Below are 23,053 nucleotides of genomic sequence, written 5' to 3' on the forward strand. Positions count from 1 at the left end.
CTATCAGAACAGTCAAGGAGAGACACAAGGAGCATTGTTACAGCTTCAGTGTTTTATCATTTGACTTGTAACTAACTTAGAGAAAAAAAGTAAAGTCTGTTTGATGTATCAACTCAGAAAGTTTTATTCTGGATCTTTAATCACATTCTACTTGTGCACCCCTTGTGTCACATACAGTACCTAGCTGATATTCCAAGTCAGTCCAAACCCATTCTAACAATGTCAACTATCTCAATAGCTGCCATTATTCTTGCCTTCAAATCACAAACTGTTGGCCTGTCATTGGGTTTGATTTGTAGTAAAATTGTAGTCTGATCAGGTTCGATTCCATGGGGAAACAGTTGTGCCCAGTGACTGTATTCATATGAAGTAGTTCTCTGTAATATGTAATAAAATTGTCAGAATTTGATTTGTAGTGCCAAGGCTCCTCCAATACTAAAGCAGCTGCAGCACCATTGATTTTATTGCTGTAAAACGTTAAAGCTAATTCATCAACACATGCTGGTGAATCAGGAATCAAGAATGCAAGGCAAAGACTGTCGCCATAATATCAGATGAATTCTCAGTAGGCATAAGAACTCCAATGCAGACATGAGCTGTAAACAAAGGTCTTTATTTAAAATGTTATTGGCCCCTTTCTTTTACAAAATGTTAGATAAACAACATTCTTTACCATATATGAAACATTTCATCACAGTTTGAATATTATCATTATCTTTAGCTTCACTAGAACTGACAAGAACACCAATATAAAAGGGATTATCAGAAAATACAGTACTTTTAGCTTTGCTTGCTTCCGCAAAACCAGGCCATTCTTCAACAGCATCAACTGAAATTGACTTCTCCCATTTACTGCTTGTGTCAACTAATATGCATTCTTTCCAGTACACCAGCGCCAAGGCACACCTGCCAAATCAAATCCTTACAAACTAAATTTGCCAAGTTTATTAGAAATGCATATGCACACCTGCTCCACACCCCAACTTTCTTCAAACACCTTCTTTGATACCTGATTATCATTAGTATCTCCTTCAATCTTCACATTAATTCTGTATTCATATGTAACTACTTTACCAATTAGTGCATTAGTTTGTTTATTTTTGAGAAACATTGTCTCATCTTTTATATCACAGTGCCAGAAAACTGTCATTTGCTTCGCATATGAATCAAAGTTTCTGGCTATAATGCGCTCTTTGTACTTGGTGACACCTCTGTAATTAAGTTCACTGTTGAACAACTCTATCAACTGCATTCTCCATTTACACATTTTATCATGATGAATAGCTATAGCTCATAGTCTATGGTGACTCCTTCACTTCCAGTGATAACACATCATTCCTATCTTCCTCTTTTGACAAAATATCTCATGGCACCATTTTGTCAACATTAGCTGCCTGTGAGGTGTCCATATCCTCCTCATTATTTAATCAATGACAAAAATGGCAGTCAGCATGAACAACCAATAGGCATGACATAAAAGCCTCATACCCTACAGCCATTTCACAAGAAACAAATGACAATGCCTCTATGTGCAATTGTCATGAGTGGCTTATGAGGTTAGGCAGTGCCAGTTTTCATATGTATTGAAATGCATAGTTGAAGGCCATGCCATCTCCATCAATGTTTGTCTAATGAAATGGTTATAGGTGATGAGGCTTTAAGGCCAATAGACACTGGCAGTCATGTCGCATCACGTCATGACAAATTCCCATCCCGTCGAAACATTGTGCAATGCATTTCCAGTGACAGCATCCACATTGGCTGTCCTGTTCCATCACACCATGTCATGCCACTGCTAAGGTTTCTCGGGAAGAGAGTTTTGACGGTTGACATCATCCATTGTTGTTGATCATATGACCCCCAGGCTCATTCCCTTCTGATACATGGCCATATGCAGATGTCCATATTTCATTTCATTGTGATTTTCATAGTTGATATCAGTTGTATGTTATTTGTTAAAATAGTTTCCTTTTGTTATTTCTTTTGTTAAAATTTATAAGAAATGATGAAAGGTTAATTGAAGCAGTTAGGTAGCATTCTGAATTGTATGACATGAGCATACTACATTACTTGATCTCTACTACATCTCTACTACATGAAGTGAATGTTTATACATACTGGTACCACATTGAACATTTTACAATGAAATAGATTACCATATGGCTACAACTTGCATTTAATTTTTGCTATAATTCTGCTATTACTGTTAAGTAGCTCTCTGGATTGTGTGTGAAACAGTTTTGCAAGCATCAGTGGTCAATATTGACGTGGCTTCACTAGCTAAACCCAGTACAAGTAAGGCACTGGTATTATTACAGGCCAAATACAAGATGCAAAGAAAATCAATGAATCTTGAAGGAAAGGTACTGAGAGAGATATGGCTATTGCACAAAAATTTGCAATGGGCTACCAATTAAAATTAACTTTAACAAACCTATTTTTTACAAGATGTGATCCTTTTAATAATTCTGGGTGCAATTCGACATAAAAATGAAAAAAAACCTATGCTTCAAGTTTCTAAAATATAAAATACACATTCCTCTTCCTCAGGTTCCTTGTACAGCGTGTGAAATTCCCCTTATGTACCACATTTTTTGGACCCACACTCTTCTTTGTGTTATTTTGCACTTCTGTCTTCCCTTTGTAATATACAAGCTAGCTCTACAACCTGCAAACCATTTGAGCCCAATAAATGGCATTTTTGGACAAATGTGCACTCCAGCATCCATGTATATACCCTGCCGCACTATGTATATGCACTTTGCTCTTAAAACAGTTGAAAATCATGTTGCAAAGATTTCAGGTCTTGCAAAAAAAGTTGAGGACAATAATGCGAGTTGAGATCAAGTGACTTGAATGAACTTGATAGGACATGACACGACATGATGGACAGTGCGAATACACCTTGACATGGTGGTGCCATGACTTGATGGTGCCATGATTTTTAGTGTCAATTGGCCTATAATGTCACACCTATTGGTTGTTCATGCTGATTGCCATATTTGTCATTGTTTAAATATTAAGGAGGAGATAGACACCTCGGAGATGGCTAATGATGGTGAAACGCCAGATTGGATATTTTGTCAGAAGAGGAAAATAGGGACAGCAATCATCCACAATCATACCATGTACATTGAAAAAAGCAGTTTTGTAATTGTAAACAGCAGCTTCAGTGTGAACTCAACCTCTGTTTTCAATATTTTAACTTACATTTACTGGTACATATTTTATGACTGACTTACATTTAAAGCTTATGCAACTGTACATTTAATAAGGCACACACATTATCTAATTGTAACTCATTCTTCACCCTTTTGTTAGCAATGAAGATGGCCACATAGTGACTGAAATCTAGATATACAATACACATCATTGCGACTGAGTGCTGTACCCTTTACTACTTGAAAAGCAGTTTGTATGGAAACAGATGAAGACACTTTCAGAGCACCCAGTGCTCTGTCATACAAGGGATTCACAATTCTTTTGATGCCTTACAGACAGACTTCTGTGGAGAATGCTGGAAAACCAGCTGAATTCTTGTCATATCTTTGTGACTTCTCCTTGGCCCGCCTACATTGTGTTTCAAATCCGTACTTCCATTTCCATAAAGTTCATGTGCCATTTTGTTATGGATGGTTGAGAGAGTGGTGGTTTCCCATTTCACATTCTGAAATTTCTCTGAACTTGGGTGTCTGACTTCTTTTCAATAAACCAAATCGCACACATGTGCCTTTCCTGGTGCAGACTCCATTGTTCAGTTCATTTACGATGCTCCTCCACCCTGTGACAAAAGGAAAAACCTTTTTTTAGTTCTGTTGCCCTTGTCACCTGGAAAGGCAAAACATTTATTCATTACCTTACAAAAAAAACTTTTTTAAGAACTTTATTTTGTTTCTCTAAGATTGCCAAAACAGTCAAGGAGAGCTGCAAGGTACATCAGTGACACACCTGACTAAAACATCTGAGCACTTCAGCTCTCACTGAGCAGTGCCTTGAATTACGAGTTGAGTTTTATGAAATTGTAATGTACCTTTTGGGATACACTGTAAAATGATACTGATATCACGGTGCAAATGCCAAGTTTCTGTGACAGCTTAATTAAGGAGTATATAACAATAAAATTTTTAGAAAACCTAATAAAAGGGACAGAGATTTTGTGTGCTTCACAAATGGTCAAATATCTGGGTAGTGGCCTCTGACATGTAGTGAACCCCTGGAGGGACATGACAATTCTCAACCCTATGGTGCATGTCTAAGGTGATACAGCTTAGCTTGTCAGAGAGCCTTTGAAGACCTCAGTTTAAACCAATGGCTTGACTAAGAAACAGAGTGCTCCAATCAGTTGTGAGGATAATGCCACAGATTATAGCTTGTTTGAAATTCAGTCTTGCCTGCTTGTAATTTTTCCTCCTATCTATGTAATTACGTAGTTCTCAATTCGTTCGTGCAATCAATCATTCATAAGAGGAAACACAGTCATAACTCAGTCACTCAAAATGATTCAGAAATTTTACATGTTAGAATGAAATCAGGCGATGATTCTTCTTCTCTGCAGGCTCGTGCTTTGCGGCAGTCTGCTAATCTGTACAAATAAAATGCCTCGTATTTTTGGGAGCATTGTATAATCAGTCAGGAAACCTTAGATCAAGTGGATATTTGGCTTTGATGAAGTTTAACCTTCTGAAGAAGTAATGGAGCTCTGGGATTATTAAATGCAGGTTCGTATCCAGTCTTTTGGAAGTTCCCTTCTGATTAACAGCTACACAATATATCGATGAATATCATTAATTGTCAAATAATGTAAATTGTTACACACCTTTTGTATGAAGGAGCAATATATACACTCCTGGAAATGGAAAAAAGAACACATTGACACCGGTGTGTCAGACCCACCATACTTGCTCCGGACACTGCGAGAGGGCTGTACAAGCAATGATCACACGCACGGCACAGCGGACACACCAGGAACCGCGGTGTTGGCCGTCGAATGGAGCTAGCTGCGCAGCATTTGTGCACCACCGCCGTCAGTGTCAGCCAGTTTGCCGTGGCATACGGAGCTCCATCGCAGTCTTTAACACTGGTAGCATGCCGCGACAGCGTGGACGTGAACCGTATGTGCAGTTGACGGACTTTGAGTGAGGGCGTATAGTGGGCATGCGGGAGGCCGGGTGGACGTACCGCCGAATTGCTCAACACGTGGGGCGTGAGGTCTCCACAGTACATCGATGTTGTCACCAGTGGTCGGCGGAAGGTGCACGTGCCCGTCGACCTGGGACCGGACCGCAGCGACGCACGGATGCACGCCAAGACCGTAGGATCCTACGCAGTGCCGTAGGGGACCGCACCGCCACTTCCCAGCAAATTAGGGACACTGTTGCTCCTGGGGTATCGGCGAGGACCATTCGCAACCATCTCCATGAAGCTGGGCTACGGTCCCGCACACCGTTAGGCCGTCTTCCGCTCACGCGCCAACATCTTGCAGCCCGCCTCCAGTGGTATCGCGACAGGCGTGAATGGAGGGACGAATGGAGACGTGTCGTCTTCAGCGATGAGAGTCGCTTCTGCCTTGGTGCCAATGATGGTCGTATGCGTGTTTGGCGCCGTGCAGGTGAGCGCCACAATCAGGACTGCATACGACCGAGGCACACAGGGCCAACACCCGGCATCATGGTGTGGGGAGCGATCTCCTACTCTGGCCGTACACCACTGGTGATCGTCGAGGGGACACTGAATAGTGCACGGTACATCCAAACTGCCATCGAACCCATCGTTCTACCATTCCTAGACCGGCAAGGGAACTTGCTGTTCCAACAGGACAATGCACGTCCGCATGTATCCCGTGCTACCCAACGTGCTCTAGAAGGTGTAAGTCAACTACCTTGGCCAGCAAGATCTCCGGATCTGTCCCCCGTTGAGCATGTTTGGGACTGGATGAAGCGTCGTCTCACGCGGTCTGCACGTCCAGCACGAACGCTGGTCCAACTGAGGCGCCAGGTGGAAATGGCATGGCAAGCCGTTCCACAGGACTACATCCAGCATCTCTACGATCGTCTCCATGGGAGAATAGCAGCCTGCATTGCTGCGAAAGGTGGATATACGCTGTACTAGTGCCGACATTGTGCATGCTCTGTTGCCTGTGTCTATGTGCCTGTGGTTCTGTCAGTGTGATCATGTGATGTATCTGACCCCAGGAATGTCTCAATAAAGTTTCCCCTTCCTGGGACAATGAATTCACGGTGTTCTTATTTCAATTTCCAGGAGTGTATATATATTTTCCCTTTTAATCGTACAATTTCGTATCAGTTATCTTTTGTCATAAATCTCAATATTCAGTTTACAATTCTTCAAACAATGCTCAGGCTAATTGGCACGAAGACAATCTCGTTAGCTTTTTTCTAACAACCACCAGAGAGAGTACTACAAAGAATAATTATGCGCTCATGGCATAGCTATTGTATGAAACTACTTTGCGCATGGATTCTGTGAGTATGAAGATAGAAAATCAGTAAACGTCATTCAGTGGTAGAATTGTATCAGAATAATTCATCAAATATAAAGAGATATTACATGCTAATACCTGAAATGATTCAAATATAACCTTGGATGTGCACCATGAACTGCAGCCTGTGGAAACCTATTTCTGCAATGGCTACTAGAACAGCTTTTCAGCATTCTGAATGAGGCCTCCAGGGATACATACTGAATCCTTCTTACCCAACACTGCCATTTCCCTGAAGGATACCATTAATTACCATATGTTTGAACTGCCAACAGGACTCTACAGTTTTGCATTTATTTTCTGGGAAAATGGGACACAGCAGGTTTCTTAACAAGGGAACTGTGTTGCACTGGCTCAGTTTCACTTTCAGGGGAGATAACACCTCAGAATTATTAGTCATTGAGTGGGTGTAGAGACCCTTCTCCCTGGTCCCTGACCACACAAGTAGATAAACAGTTGCAGGTACTGTATTTCCTGTACAGCAGACTGTATCCATGGGAGAGGATAGTAGCTGGGGTACCTGCAGTGTTATTCATATGTGTCTCTTGGTATCCCATCCACAAACTGATTCACAGCTGCTTCCAGTTTCTTGACAGCAGTCGAGGTGATTTCAGGTTGCTTATGAACACAAATCAATTCATCCCAAACCCTGGAACAGCACTCATAAAGGTCAGCCTGTTTAGCCAGGTGGTACCGCACTAGCCTCACAAGCGGGCCCAGGTTGGAGATTTTCTCTGCTCGGGGACTGGGACTTGTGTTATCCTCATCATCATTTCATCCTCATCACTGGTGCACAAGTCACCCAATGTGGTGTTGACTGAAATTAGACTTGGATTTGGCAGCTGAACTTCCCCGTTGGGGCCTCCCAGCCAAAGATGCCATTCGCTCATTTCATATTTAGCATTGATAAAGAGGTTGAATTGTGGCAGGTGCAATGTTGCTCTAAACAGCATGGAAATAACTGAAAAATAAGCTTGCTGGCTCTCATGTAATTTTTGCTATAATTTGTCTGTGGTAGTTCTGGCAGTAAAAACACACTGAAGAAAGTGCATAATTAGAGTTATGTCACATCTATATTTTTTTGCCACAGCAACCAACATAATGTTCAGTTTTATTTTTGTAAATGTACTGTTTTATTGATTACTGTGTGGCATCAAATAATTGTTTAATTAGTTCTTTATATGTTTTCTAACATCACCATATTTTCATATTCTCATAGTTCTTCTGAACTGCTGCTAAAATATGACACACAACTGCACATGACACAGCATGTTTCTAGGTGAAAAGTGTACAATATCTTACGGCTTAGCGACATTTTGGGTAAGCTCACTTTGCACATAATTTCAATATAAATTAATAATGATAACTGTGTAATTCATGACAACTACCACGAAAAGTTCAATCACTATATCAGATTGTATATTTTAAAATTTGTTCCCTCGAAGTCTGCAAGAGATATTGTTGCACTGCTTGTCAAAGTTTACAGACATTGGTGGTAGCAGACAGCACATTCTCATTCACTTCTACACTATGTAGCTTCCAAAATAGTTAGCTTTGGGTATAATCAAGTTTAATAACTGTGTTTCACTTTTCATCAGTATGTCGAGTGAAGTTCTAGAAAGATTTGCTAATGATATTTTCATGGATATTAATAAATGGTTTAAAGCCAACTCACTGACATTAAACTTCGAAAAGACTCACTATATGCAATTCAGAACCTGTAAGAGGTTTCCACCCAGCATATGCATAAAGTATGAAGAGGAGCAGATGGAAGAGGTTGACAGTCTTAAATTCCTGGGATTACAACTTGATAATAAATTAGTTGGGAGGAGCACACCACAGAACTGCAGAAACCCCTTAACAAACCTGTATTTGCAATTCGTGTGTTAGCAGACATAGGTGACATAAAAGTGAAGAAGCTGGCATACTTTGCCTACTTTCATTCCATAATGTCATATGGTATAATATTTTGGGGTAACTCTTCAAGTCAAACAAAAGTTTTCAGAGTCCAAAAGCGTGTAATACGTATTATTTGTGGAGTAAACTCATGGACGTCTTGTAGAAACCTCTTCAAAGTACTGGGTATACTAACTACTGCCTCTCAGTATATTTACTCCTTAATGAAATTTGTACTAAATAATATATCTCTTTTTCCAACAAACAGCTCAGTTCATAAATACAATACCAGGAACAAAAATGATCTGCATAAGGACTTAAAAGCACTTACTTTAGTTCAAAAAGGGATCCACTACTCAGGTACACTCATCTTCAATAATTTGCCAGCAAACATAAAAAATTTAGTTACAAATAAAGATCAGTTTAAAAGGAGCCTGAAAGACTTACTAGTGGCCAACTCCTTCTACTCCATTGACGAATTTTTTAATAGAAGCAAATGATGTATTGTATATATTCATACTATTAGTATTGTTATTTCAGCTTTAAAAAAGCTGACATAGCAGGGCAGCTGTTGTACACTGCATAGAGAATTTCGCATTGAAGCAACCATATGTCAACTTGCACTGTCCTGCTGAAAAAGCACATCACCTTCCTCTCAAAGAAATGACAGTAGCACAGTGACAACAGCCTGTACAATGTAAGGGTCACTGGTTACTTTATGCTGCAGAAACACCAAATGTGAACTCATGTTGTAACCAATGGTGCCCTGCACCATGAAGTCTGGGATGGGACCTGTGTGTTGAGGGAGAATGCATCTGGAATAGGCAGCTCACCAGCCCTAAAGGTATATGTCCATCACTCGCATACAAACATAATCTACTCACATCACCAAAGGCAAGAGTGACAATCCACTTTCCAGTCAACAATTTCACAACACCAGATATGGCAATGTTGTGATGTCAGCTGTAGCATGGTCAGAGGTACATGTCTTAATTTTGCTGCAAGCAAGTGGTTCCCAATGCCCGTGATGACACAGCAGGTGCAACATGTGCCTGGATTTAGGCCCTGGATGATGTTCGTTCAACCACCACTGCTCACACAATGCTTCAATCATGTTTGTCTGTACCAAGTGGACAGCTAGAAGATGGTCTTCAAGTGTGGAAATGTTCCACAAACTGCAGTTGAAAGCAGCAACACACCACCAACACATTGTGCCTAACATGTGCTGCAGTCTGTTGTTACATCCATCCAGCTTCCCACAAGCCCAAAATACAACCCCTTGCAAATGGCTAATGCTTTTTTACAGGGATATATACTTATCAGTGGGGCATGGTGGTACCCTAGAATGAATGTTGTAAACACTTTTCACCTTTAAGCTCTGCACAGTTACTGCCTGCAGAGTCAAAACAGAGGGTGTACAGACAGGCTTCCTGAGAGCCATCTGATTGTCAATGACCGTGTCAAATGAATAACATTGCAACCCATCAGTATGCACATATTTTAACTTAGTGCCACTGACCACAGTCCTTGAGAGTGGTGTTTTTTTTCCAGCAGTGTACAGTTTTCTTTCTTGATTCTTGGACCAAGTGTTAGCAATTATTAGATTATGCTCCACGCAAAATTCTACCAGGCAGCTTTCCTTTTATTCCTTTACACTAGTATACACTATAAGACAAAATAAAATAAAGATGCACCACTAAGGAATCATCCAAATGAGATGGAAATTGCTAGATGTCATATACATGCACAGATAAACAAATGATTACAATTTCTGAAAAATTCAATGATAAGAGAAAGAGCTTCACAAATTAAGCAAGTCAGTAATGATCCGGTCCACCTCTGGCCCTTATGCAAGCAGTTATTCAGCTTGACATGGATTGATAAGCATGTTGGATGTCGTCCTGAGGGATACTGTGTCACATTCTGCCCAACTGATGTGTTAGATCGTCAAAATCCTGAACGGTTTGGAGAGCCGTGCTGATAATACTCCAAATGTTCTCAGTTTGGGAGAGATCTTGGAACCTTAGTGATCAAGGCAAGGTTTGGCAAGCACGAAGACAAGAGGTAGAAACTCTCACCGTGTGCAGGCGGGCATTATCTTGCTGAAATGTAGCCAAGGATGGCTTGACGTGAAGGGCAACAAAATGGGGCATAGAATATTGTTGTAACATTCCGCTATTCTGTAAGGGTGCTGTGGGTGAAAACCAAAGGGGTCCTGCTATGAAATGAAATGGCACTGCAGATCATCACTCCTAGTTGTCAGGCCATATGGTGGGTGACAGGTTAGGATCCCACTGCTGTCCAGGGCACCCCCAGACACGTCTTCGCTGGTCATCAGAGCTCAATTGAAAACAGGACTCATCACTGAAGACAGTTCTGCTCTTCTCAATGAAATTCCAGTCCATTTCATTTCCTAGCAAGACCCCTTTGGTTGTCTTCTGTGGCACCCTTACAGCATAGAGGTATGTCAAAGATATTCTATGCCTCATTTTGTTGCCCTTCAGGACAAATGATCCTGGGTTTATATTTCAGCACGATAATGCCTGTCCACTGACAGCGAGACTTTCTACTGCATGTCTTCGTGTTTGCCAAACTCTACCTTGGCTAATAAGGTTGCTGGAGCTCTCTCTAATGGAGAGCATTTGGAGCATTATGGGCAGGTCCCTCCAACCAGCTCAGGGTTTTGACAATCTGACATGCCAGTTGCACAGAATTTAGCATGATGTCCCTCATGAGGACATCTAACAACTCTATCAATCAATCAAAGCCAAAAAACTGCTTGCCTACGGACCAGAAGTGGACCAATGCATTATTGACTAGCTTAATTTGGGAAGCTCTTTCTCTTGAATAAATCATTCAAATTTTCTGAAAACATTGTCATTTGTTTGTCTGTACATGTGCATCACATCTATCAATTTCTATCCCATTTCACTAATTCCTTAGTGGTGAGTCTTTCTGTTTTTGTATTAGAGTATATGTTCTGTTACTTCTTTTCTTTCTCTGTCTTTTCCCGCTATCGAATTCCTGTGGACCACAACTACTAAATTTTCATCTCCCTTATAAATTTGAATAATTTCTTCTCTCTTGATACATTCTTAGAATCTGTTCATTATCTATGGTTCTAATAGGCTTATAAACTTGTACTTCTCTATTGGATGTTGGTTTCATGTCTGTCTTGGATACTATAATGTCTTCATTGCACTGTTCATGGTAGCTTACTCACATTCCTATTTCCTTATAGTTCCCACCTCAAGATGCAAATGGGGGACTATCTTACATCTGGAATATTCCACCCAAGATGATGCCATCATCATTAAGTCATACAGTAGACCTACATGCCCTTGGGAAAAATTACGGCTGTAGTTTGACCCTGTAACTACTGAACAGGCTGCTGTCCCTCTACAGGAATCACAGGTTAGTCTCGCCTCTTAAAATATACACCTCTGTTGTGGTTACACCTATGGTACCACTCTCTGCACCATTGAGGCATACAAGCCACACAAATGTACATGGTTCATGCATATCCTACATGCATGGATTTGCAAATGATGAGCATTTCGACACAAAGTGAGTAGGAGTAATGCCATCTACATTCTGCACAAGGGAAGATTACACAACAGCTATCTTATTCATAAATCACATTCAAATGTTGACTGTTTGCAAGAAAATTGTGATATGACTCCTGCAAGAAAGAGGAATGGCTACCAAAATATTGGAATTTGACAGTAACAGTGGCTCACTGAAACTTGTTTATCATTGCACAGCTTGCAATGGTTGATGTCCCGTGAATATGGAATCAGTGGGTTCAGGATGGCCGTACTGAATGCTATGCACGATCTCTATGGTCCCACATGTCGAGCACCTGAGAGGACAGATGTACTGGTCACTTGGCTCTGCAGGATCATACAGCCATGTCACATACCTTGCATCAGAAAATGGTTTTTTTGCACCACGGTAAGTATCCAAATGCACAGTGCAATAATGCTGGAGCACCACAGACAGACATTGTGGTGACCACTGTTGTAGTTTTCTTGGTACAGTTGAAGAAAGAGGAATATTGACACTGCTGTGCACATCAAAATTGCACCACACAGGAGTCACACCATATTGTCTTTTCAGATGTGTTCTGTTTCTGTGTACAGCATTAAAATGGATGTATCTGTGTACATCTCCAAGGAGACTGAATGCCATCATCATAACAACTGGCACAGTGGTATAGAGTGCCATCAGCTACACAACACTATCAGCTCTGGTCTGCATTGTTAGTAATTTGGACAGCAGCTGTTACATTTCTGGTGTGTTAAAGCTGGCGGGTGTGCCCTAACTTGAGGTCTCTCTGATATTCCCTTTCAGTTTGTGCATGCTGTCCTGACCTACATTGATAGAGGGAGTTCAACTGCTGATCTAGCCAGCACATTCTCCAGGTCTCTCACTCAGTGAAAAAATGGTCACTGGTTGCTAAGACTGGCATACCTCCACTCACCAGTCACTATGACTAATTAACTCTGGCAAAGAGAGAAAACTGCATCGAATGACATATCCATATATGTCATTCAACCTTAGTTCAACTCTATGCCCAACATGGCTAGACTCGTTGTTCCTCAAGATGGCAGCTCTGTGTATTAAAGCCCTTACCCTGTTTAACCTCGAACAACTTACACACTTGTAATTCTTCAAGCTTTTCCGGCTATCTGTTGGCATCTTGGATATTCAAGAATCCAGCCAGATATTTGTCGTTCTCGCACGATATTTCAACAGCATGCCTAGCTGTCTTCTTCAGGTGCTACCTGAGACTGGTCCTTGGGTCGACCGAATCCAGTATTTATGCCTGGAAGGAGCTGGGCGTTCTGTCTTTGGTCCGCACCGAGTTGAGTGTTCCCTCTGTGGTCCGCGCCCACCAGATTCGGCTCCAATGGACCCCTCCAGTCGTGGATGTTCCGACTGCCGTCTGTGCCCGTTTTGGCCATCCCCAATGGTTGTGGACGTCATCTGAGGTGTGTCGGACCCGATCTGAGATGTTGGGTACTCTGTCTCATGACTGTTACTATGATTTCCACTTCTGTTTTGTGCTGGGTGCTCCATAATCGGTCCGCGCCATGTCGTGTGTTCCATCTGTGGTCCACGCCTGCCAGACGTGGCTACATTGGCCCTCTCTGGTAGCCGGTGTTCTGACCGCCACCCGCACCCTGCCTAGCCGTCTTCTGAAGTCGAGTTCATGATCTGGGGTGTGTCAAATCTGGTCTCTAATGTCTGACACCTTGTCCCACGTCTGTTCTCTCAGTTTCCGCTTCTATTTCTTGTAGAATCCCGGAGTGTCTGGCGTTGAGTTTTTACAAGCTCAAGTGCTGGATTCCAGGCAGTGCTGATTTGGTATCCCGAGTCACAGTTGATTAGATTATCTGTGACCTTAATCTCAATGGCTTCTTCAATGACACTGTCCCAAAATCTTGAGGTCTGTGTCACAATCTTGGTGTCATTGTAATCCACTGAGTGATCAAGTTCCAGACAAAGCTCTGCTATGGCTGATTTAGTTGCCTGTCTGAGTTTGGTGTGTCTCTGGTGTTCCTTTCACCTGATGTCCACAGTTCTGGTGGTCTGGCCAACGTATGACATCCCACACTGGCATGGTATGCTGTAAATACCTGGCTTGCGTAGCCCCAGGTCATCTTTTACATTCCCCAGCATAGCCCCAATTTTGGTGGGTGAGCAAAATATGCTCTTGATGTCATATTTCTGGAGAATTCTGCTGATTTTGGCAGAGACAGGTCCAGCGTATGGCAGGTATGCCATTTTCTTTGCCTCTTCTGGTTCTTCTTCTGGATCCTTTGGCTGATTGGCAGGTTGAAATGCCTTCTGGATATCTCTAGAGAAGTACCCATTCCTGCTGAACACTGATCGTAAGTGATCTATTTCTGTGGCCAAGCTATCAGGATCTGACAGAGTTTGTGCTCTGTGGACCAGTGTTTTGAGCACTCCATTCATCTGTGCCAGATGGTGGCAACTGCTGGCTTGTAGGTATAAGTCAGTGTGCATAGGTCTAAAAAAGCACTTGGGTTGATATGTGGCTGAAGAGAGTGCCTCCTCTTCAAAACTTTACATAAATAGGTTGGCCACCACTGGTGATAGAGGGCTGCCCATTGCCACCCCTTCTGTTTGTTCATAAAATTGACCCCCATATAGGAAGTACATCGAGGTCAGTACATGCATGAATAAGTCAAGGAAAACCCCCATCAAACTTCTCTCCAATAAGCTCAAGTGACTCCTTCAGTGGTGCCTGTGTGAAGAGAAACACCACATTGAAACTAACCATGATGTCTTTATGTGTGATGTGTTGCTGGCTCAGCCATTGCAGGAAATCCTCTGAGCTCCGGATGTGATGTGCGCATTTACCCACATGTGGTGTCAACATCATATTCAGGTATTTCGCAGTAGGGTAGGTTGCTGCGCCAATATTGCTGACAATAGATCGCAGAGGAACCCCATCCTTGTGAAACTTGGGGAGTCCATACAGTCTAGGTGGTGCTGGCACTTTGGGACACTGCTTCTTGATGACTTGTTCAGGAAGGCCTGTCTCCTTCAACAGAGCCCTGGTCTTTTTGTCCACTTTCTCTGTAGGGCCACTTCCTATTGACCTGTATGCAAGATCCTCCAGAAGTTGTTGCACCTTTCTGTCACATTCTGTTTTCTTTAGGATGACTGTGGAGCTCTCCTTGTCTGTGGGCATCACCACAATGCTGTCATCCTCCCGGAGTCGCCTCAGTGCCACCCTTTCATCACCAGAAAACACAACTCTTGGGGATGGCCAAAACGGGCGTGGACGGCAGTCGGAACATCCGCGACTGGAGGGATCCATTGGAACCGAGTCTGGTGGGTGCAGACCACAAAGGGAACACTCGGCTCGGCGCGGACCGAAGACGGAAAGCCCAGCTCCTTCCAGGCATAAATACTGGACTCGATCAACCCAAGGACCAGTCTCAGGTAGTGCCTGAAGAAGACAGCGAGGCACGCTGTTGAAATATTGTGCGAGAATGATGTGAATGTCCAGCTGGATTCCCGAATATCCAAGATGTCAACTTACACACTTAATCATGAATTATTCTTACAATATTGTATATACACAATAAGGATATCTTCATCATTTGCTACCCTTCCTGGAGCAGCAGTTTTAATGGGCAGCAATGTAGTTCTCATGTCACTAAGTAGTAGTAGTTGTAGTAATAATAATAATAATAATAATAATAATAAGTGATTTTTTTGGGGGGGGGGGGGGGGCGGAGGAGTAACTCCTCACTAAAAACCTGGGGCCATCTGGCTCCAGATAGTAGCACCCTGTGAGGGGCCCTGCCTGGGGTTACAGGGGAAATCTGGTCAATGGTCTCCAAGGTGGAAGAGGAGTATCAATTCCCAATGGCAGGGAGAATGGAAGAACCATTCAGAGAAACCATTTCAGTGTCTGCTCAGAGCGAAGAGCAAGCAGTTGACCCAGTATCTGTTCATCTGGTTGGTGTGGCTGCAAACAAAACTCTGGAAGTAACCACTCCAGTTCTATCTACCTAGTGAAAGATGAACTCATTAACCAAGTGCAGACATGAATTGTGAGCAGAATACTACCAATACCCTAAGTGATAACCAATCTTCCAGTGCCCACCTTACCATCACAACTGGACTATCGGATTCTGGGGAGTTTGGCTGACCAAGGAAACATGGAGTCTGAGACCTGTGGCAAACTTTATACTAAAGTGAAAACATATATAGAAACACTGAACATTAATACGCTAATCAGATCAGGGAAACTGCATGCATTAAAAAAGATCCTGGATGAACAAAATAGCCTGATACTGGTAATTCAAGAGGCCTGTATAACAGATGACAACACTATGGACTGCTCAAGAGCGAAACAGACGGGGAAATGAGCAAAGGAGCTTTGTTCATGTGAATGGTCTTTGCAATCAACAAGAGGATCCTTTGGTCAGTAACAGATGTAAAACAAATAGACAACTGACTGACGATGAAGAGACTTTCTTCTCCATCCTCTTCTCTTTCTAACAATAACTTACGCAACAATTCTTTCCTGTAATATCGTTTGAAAGTCTCAAGAACACCTTCATCCATGGGCTGTAATAAGGAGGTTACGTTAGGTGGAAGAAATATTACCTTTATGAACTCATCTTTTTCGTTTAAAATATCACATGACGGATGAATTGGTGCATTGTCAAGGAGAAGTAGTGTTTTCTCCCTCTTCCCATTCTTTAGCTGATGAGCTTTTATAGAGGGTACGAAAACGTCCAGAAACCACTTCACTTCATAAAAGTGGTACTATCCATCCAGGCACTCTTTTGTGAGGTGTACACAACAGGCAAGGCTGACATATTAACGTTCTTGAAACAACGTGGTGTTTTACTTTTACCAATGACGAACATAGGCAGTCAGTGACTTCCAGTAGCATTAGCACAAGCCAAAGCTATAATACGGTCCTTGCTTGTTTTAGGACCAGGTGCTGCTAATTCATGACGTGAAACAAGAGTTTTTCTCGGTAAAGCTTTCCAGTTAAGTCCAGTTTCGCCAGCATTGTAAACGTTTTCAGGAGCATAATCTTCTTCCCTTAATACGTCCCTTAGTTTGACTTTGAAAGAAAGCAGCTGCTGAAAAATCAGCCGACAGTTTTTCTCCCTGTATTGTAAGATCACAAATGCCGTGTCTTGACTTGAAGTGTTTTAAACAGCCCGTGCTCACTTTAAAGTTCAAAGGCCCTTCAAGTTTTTCGTTGAACTGCATTGCCTTCTCAAACAGAATGGGACCTGAGATAGGTTCTCCTTCCGATCTCTTTTGTGTAAACCACTTGTAAACAGCATCATCTAGATCTGTGTTAGTGGCGAGCTTCATAGTTTTACAGCTTGTTGATCCATCAGTAGAATCAAGCATAGCTATAAAATTTGGTATGCTTTTTTTTTTTTTTTTTTTTTTTTTTTTTTTTTTTTTTTTTTTTAAAAAAATCCGTAATTGTCGACTTCCCCACCTGGTACTCATTGGATAAAGTGGTTGCAGATTCACCTTCTTCTAACCTTTTAATAATCTCATACTTGTCCCTCATAGAAAGGACAACACGTTTACGTTTAAGCATTTTGTATTGTCAAGTTCACTTCTTCATGCAGCAGCACACAAGTGGTCATAACACAGAACAGAAGGTGACTGTTTGCACCATGAGAAGCTCTTCTTGGGGGCGCGCAATCCTTCAAACTGTGCGGAGTGGCACGCCTCAACTCTAAGCTGGCGCAGCAGCTGTTGCTGTGAACAGCTTTGATACTGCCGCTACTTCTACTGCCAGTGCCAAGCCAACAGAAGTTTGCTGATTGTTGAAACACAGCGACTGGCGGATTGGCCGGTCAGCAGCGCCTTGTGAAGGCCCCATCAGAAGCAATGTTCTGCCAGCGGTGGACCAGTGCGGCGACTACTGTGGGAAACTTTGTTTGGGAGTGAGGGGGATGATGGATGGTAGGGTCGGAGAGTAACAGGTGCGAGTGAGTACACAGTTCGGTTAAGCGGTCATTCGGTTGACCTACGTTCGGATAATCGACACTCTACTGTATTATTCAATGTACGATCAGACAGAGTTATCAGGAAATGAGAGAAAGAACAGAAGATACGGACTCTTCATAAATAAGTCTGGCTAGGAAGGAAAATGGCTGATAGTTTGCTGATGATCTGGTAATATGCCCCGTACCACAGCAACTGCAGTTAGTAAATAGCAGTCCTGAAAGAGAAGGTTGAAAAAGTCGGACTACAGATTCCCTTTGAGGAAACAGAATAGATGTCAAATAAAAAAAGATGTACCAAAAACATCATGACAAAGCATTGTAAGATCAAGAGAGTTCACAAATTCAAGTATCTTGCAGAGATGATATATGCAAATGGAATAGAGGAAGACACCAATGAACAAAGAAATCAAAAGATGACTAGAGCATTCTGAAAGACTGGAAACATCTACAATAAATCATGCATATCACGTAGTGTAAAACTGAGATGTTAGAACACTATCATCAGGCCAGAAACTTTATATGCATCAGAAACGGTCATGGATTGGAAAGGTGTACTAGAAAACATCAAGAAATTGGAAAGAAGAATCATGAGAAAAATCCTAGGGCTCAATAAGATAGAAGGAGGCTACAGATTGCAGAGCAGACAAGAGACCAAATAGATATCTAACACAGAATATGACACGAAGAAATGCAGACAGAAATTTTGCTGGCATATCAACAGAATGCTGCCCACCTAACAAACTAAACAGATCTGGAATCATGAAGAATGCCAACATGACACTCAGTTATGCAAGAAAGCACAAAGTACTCAACTGGAAAATGAACCAAGAAATGCAAGACAACAACAACTTGTCAGATGAAAGGAAGAAAATACATGGTGAGAAGATGGAAAAAATATAATAATAATAATAATAATAATAACAATAATAATAATAGGAATGGAATAGTATAGCAAATTGTTGTAATCGAAATAAATTTCTGTAGCTTGTATGACAAAAATAAAAGCTTCATTGGTCTATATTTCCTGTGTCCACTTCACAGCTGTAATCAAATTAGTAGTTTGACATAACACATTCGTATTTCAAGAGCTGATACAATGTGGAGGGATCAGCAGTCAGAATTAACTTCTTGGAGAATAATTTAGTAGCAGTTATTAATTACAACATAATGGTATGTTATGATCATGGACTGTTAGTAACATTATTCTCATATAACATACCATAATTGATTATTCAGAATACTATAAAATGTCACCCTCACCACAAAATGTAAACTGCAATATGAACATAAAGTATTACAGGTGAATACGACTACACAACTTGATACTGTTTAAAATACTCCCTCCTTCTCTGCATGCTCAGCAACAAAGTTTGCTCACTGGGCACAAAAACGCAGTGTGTGTCAACGGACTACATACAAAATTTTAAATTTTGTGAGAGAAGTGTGTTGGACAAATGTGGACAGACGAAAGTATTCAACAGAATTTGCTCAGCCAAACTAATATGTCATGGCACATTAAACAGTATCATCCAAATGCTGGTCTTATTCTGACAGTCTATTGAGATGAGTTATGTGGGTCTTTAATGTATTATTTGTTCTATGGCAATGAATGACACTCCAGGATTCAAAGTCAGATAGTTGAACCATTTTTATTTGCGTCCAGCCATTATATTCATGAGCCGTAGCTTACTGTCAACAGCCTACTTGCGTCCACATCATTAATCCTGCAGAGGAAGGGGCTTTTGTCAGCACACCTGAGTGCACTGCTTGATGGTTGATACACTGATATTGTGACACTGTAGAATCCATTAGCCATATTTCAACACCTGCCTTGCATACTACAATGTTGAACACATCATGGCAAAATCCATTTTTAAAAGCAGAACAGTCGAAGCACACAACTAGATTTTGTGGGTCGGTGGACGTGCTTCTGCTCTGGCTTTCTCAGACTTGGCTGCAAAGCAAACATGCGGCCACCAAAGAGAGAGAATGTGATGAATATGGGCTTTACCATCTAATATTTGTTGAGGAAAATGACAATCATGACTGGCAAACTACTGTACTTTCCGAGGACTCAGTATCGCCCTCAGAAAAGAATGGTCTGATAATTGTATCATGAAAATATCATAATCCCATCAACGTGACAACTATATACTGAGGCAGTAATCTCTTTCCATTGGGATCAGTCTCCAGTGCACTTGTTCACAACAGGGTAAGGATGATTGACAGAACAGAATGAGATTACTCTTCTCAACTGACCTACTTCTGCACCAGCCCACAACTCCATCTAAACTGAATGGGCAGAAATGAAATGGACAAACTAGCCTAACCCTGCACGAAGAACCTGAGATAGCTTTTGGAACATAACCTGACAGACAGGGAGGAAAGGGGTAGAAAATAATATGTTTGCTGCCCACCTCAAAGACTTCTTTCCTGACAGTTGTTGAGACTGAAAGCTTTTGGACAGATGTTATTAGAGTTCACAAATTCCTACTACTTGTAATTCCAACCTACCCATTTCTCTAACCTACCTGCTTAACCCATTAATCGGCCCAACATCTCATCATAACAGGAAACATTGCATCAGAAAAAGAGTAGATTGCGCAAAATGTTTGACAAACTTCCAGGGGTCATGTGAGGTCATCAAGATGTTGCATACCTAACACAACATATTACAAGGCATAGGGGATTTTTTGAAAACAAAGAAAGTTATTCCAAATGAAATTGATAGTAGATGGAAAAGTCGTGCATCAGTATCTCTTGCCAAATGTAACAGCCTTGGAGAATGGGATAGGTCAACCTGCAGTTACACAGCAGATAAATTTGACATTTGCAACAGGCCCTATTGCTAGTTTGAATACCGTGGAGAAGAATGGATATTTGGAAGATGGAGGGTGACATACCAATACATTTTGGCTATAGATGACATGAACATATCATACGCTCCAGTTGAGAACAGAGAAAGGTGTTCAATATGCATCATGCCACAAAAAGTCATGCATAACAGCAACTACACACACAGTCAAATGCTGACCTATGGAATGAGGCCTATTATTGTATAAATGATGCATTTGTGCACAACACTGAATTCTCTTTAATTGCCCATACATTTTGTTGGCTAAAAATTTGCAGAATCTTTCAGAATTTCCTTATATGAGTACGATACTGACAAGAGGTAGGAATTTGATCTAAGATCTGCACATTACCACAAATGGCACAAAGGGTATGATATAGCTCCCATTCCTAAATAAAACTTTTTTGTAAGGGCTTTTCTGAGTTGCTTATGTATCTTTTTGAGAGGTCCTTGTATGTTAGATGTCTTCATGACTGCAACATTGAAAGCTGTGAAGACCACCAACAGTATCATCAACTTCTTAACCCTTGCATGGTATCAGCTCTGGAAAAACATATTGTATGCCTGGGGTCATTTTTTACCCCAAAGTTATTCAAGCAACTTTATGGCGATATAATTTGAAATATGTCCACAAAAGTAATTATAATTTATTGAGAAACATACACACGATGTTGATATTACAACCCCATAGTTTCTTAATATAATTAAGTAACATGTAAATTGTAATTATTCACTAGAGTTGTTTGAAATATGAAAACATATTTTGTTTAGTTCCAAAAATTATTTTAACACAAAATATTCATAACCCACACATTATGTAACAATACTATAATTAATTAATACTATGTGTAGTATCACTTACATGGAATTTTATTAGAAATACACTCCTACTTGCTCTCCGTGTCATATGATCAACAATCATTACACAACACACTTAACCTAGCGTGTTCTTTACAGACAAACTTGTGACACCCATCACATTGTTGATTCACTTTCTTGTCCTTTGACATTGAGCAGGAATCACATCATTTTCTTTTCAGATTTGGAACATCGGCTTCCTGGTTATTGTGTTTTTTTTTTTCCTTTAGAAGATCCTTGAAGGCAAATGGGATACAGGAAGAAACCAATGAAAAAAAATCAAAAGATGAGTAGAGCATTCTGAAAGGCAGGAAACATCTACGATAAATCATGCATATCATGTAATGTAAAACTGAGATGTTACAGCACTGTCATCAGGCCAGAAACTTTATGTGCATCAGAAACGGTCATGGATTGGAAAGGCGCACTAGAAACGAATGCGTTGTGTTCTGCACTGGGGCGACAGGATTTGTTGTTCAGTGTGAGGTTTGACTAATTCTTTTCCTAGTTCTGAGAGGAATTCTCTTCTTGCATTTCTACTTCTCATATCATGTAAAAATTTACAATACAGAACATAAGCAAGATACAAGCTACATCTAGTATATAAAAAAATTACAGCAATTGGCCACCTTTTTGTTCCTTGTTTCACTGAATAATGTCTAGTCATCTTATCAACTGTACCCACTCCTCACTTTGTTGAGTTGTAGAACATTATTATTTCAGGTGCTCATGTCCACTTACATCAAATGTTTGGTGTAGAATAGGTGACAAAATGACTGACTTCTTTTGTGTAGTAACATACGAAGCTAAAACAGTATTCTGTCCATACCCAAAAGTGGTCAATAATGGGTGCCTCTGTTTTGACGGCAACATTTCTTTTGGTATCTCTTTTTGGTTGGCCCGAAGATTTCCCACAAATGTCAAGTTATTATGAGAAGTTCTTGTCCCAAATCAAAACCTGTAAAAAATTTGTCAGTATTAATGTTCCTACCACTTCCCTTCAGGTGATCAACTAAATCATGTACCACTCGTTTCTCTTGATTTATTTCCCTTCCTTCAGCAGATTTCCCCATATACACTTATGGCATAATTGTTCTCACAATCTACAGCAACCCACACTTTTATCCCATACTTTCCAGGTTTCTAAGGAATTCATTCATTATCATTGAATGGACACTGTCCCCTGAAAGTACACAGATGCAGGGACATAAGCCGGAATGCATGCATCAATGAACATTTCAGACACAGCCCTTATAGGTTCAGCTTTTGAACCAGAAGCAACTTTTGTTTCTTTCCTTGTAAGTTTATCATCAAACCAGAGGCACATCAAAATCTTGAAAAGAACACTGTGGCTGACCAATATTCACTCAAAGGCTTCCTACAAGCCTTGTGCAAGCCAGCTGTTATTAG

At 41.1% G+C, this 23,053-nt stretch overlaps 1 protein-coding gene across 1 annotated transcript; it reads right to left on the reverse strand.

Annotated features, from left to right (window-relative positions):
• Nucleotides 1-640: 640 nt before the first annotated feature.
• On the reverse strand, nt 641-21,874 carry LOC126470244 (uncharacterized). Its single transcript, XM_050097953.1, has 2 exons — nt 21,648-21,874; nt 641-3,781 (listed from the first exon to the last, which is right to left on the reverse strand). The coding sequence occupies exon 2, from the start codon at nt 1,265-1,267 to the stop codon at nt 923-925; it is 345 nt and encodes a 114-aa protein (XP_049953910.1). The 5' UTR covers nt 1,268-3,781; nt 21,648-21,874; the 3' UTR covers nt 641-922.
• Nucleotides 21,875-23,053: the final 1,179 nt, after the last annotated feature.

Source organism: Schistocerca serialis, chromosome 3 (assembly GCF_023864345.2).
Source record: "Schistocerca serialis cubense isolate TAMUIC-IGC-003099 chromosome 3, iqSchSeri2.2, whole genome shotgun sequence".
Lineage (NCBI taxonomy): Eukaryota > Metazoa > Arthropoda > Insecta > Orthoptera > Acrididae > Schistocerca > Schistocerca serialis.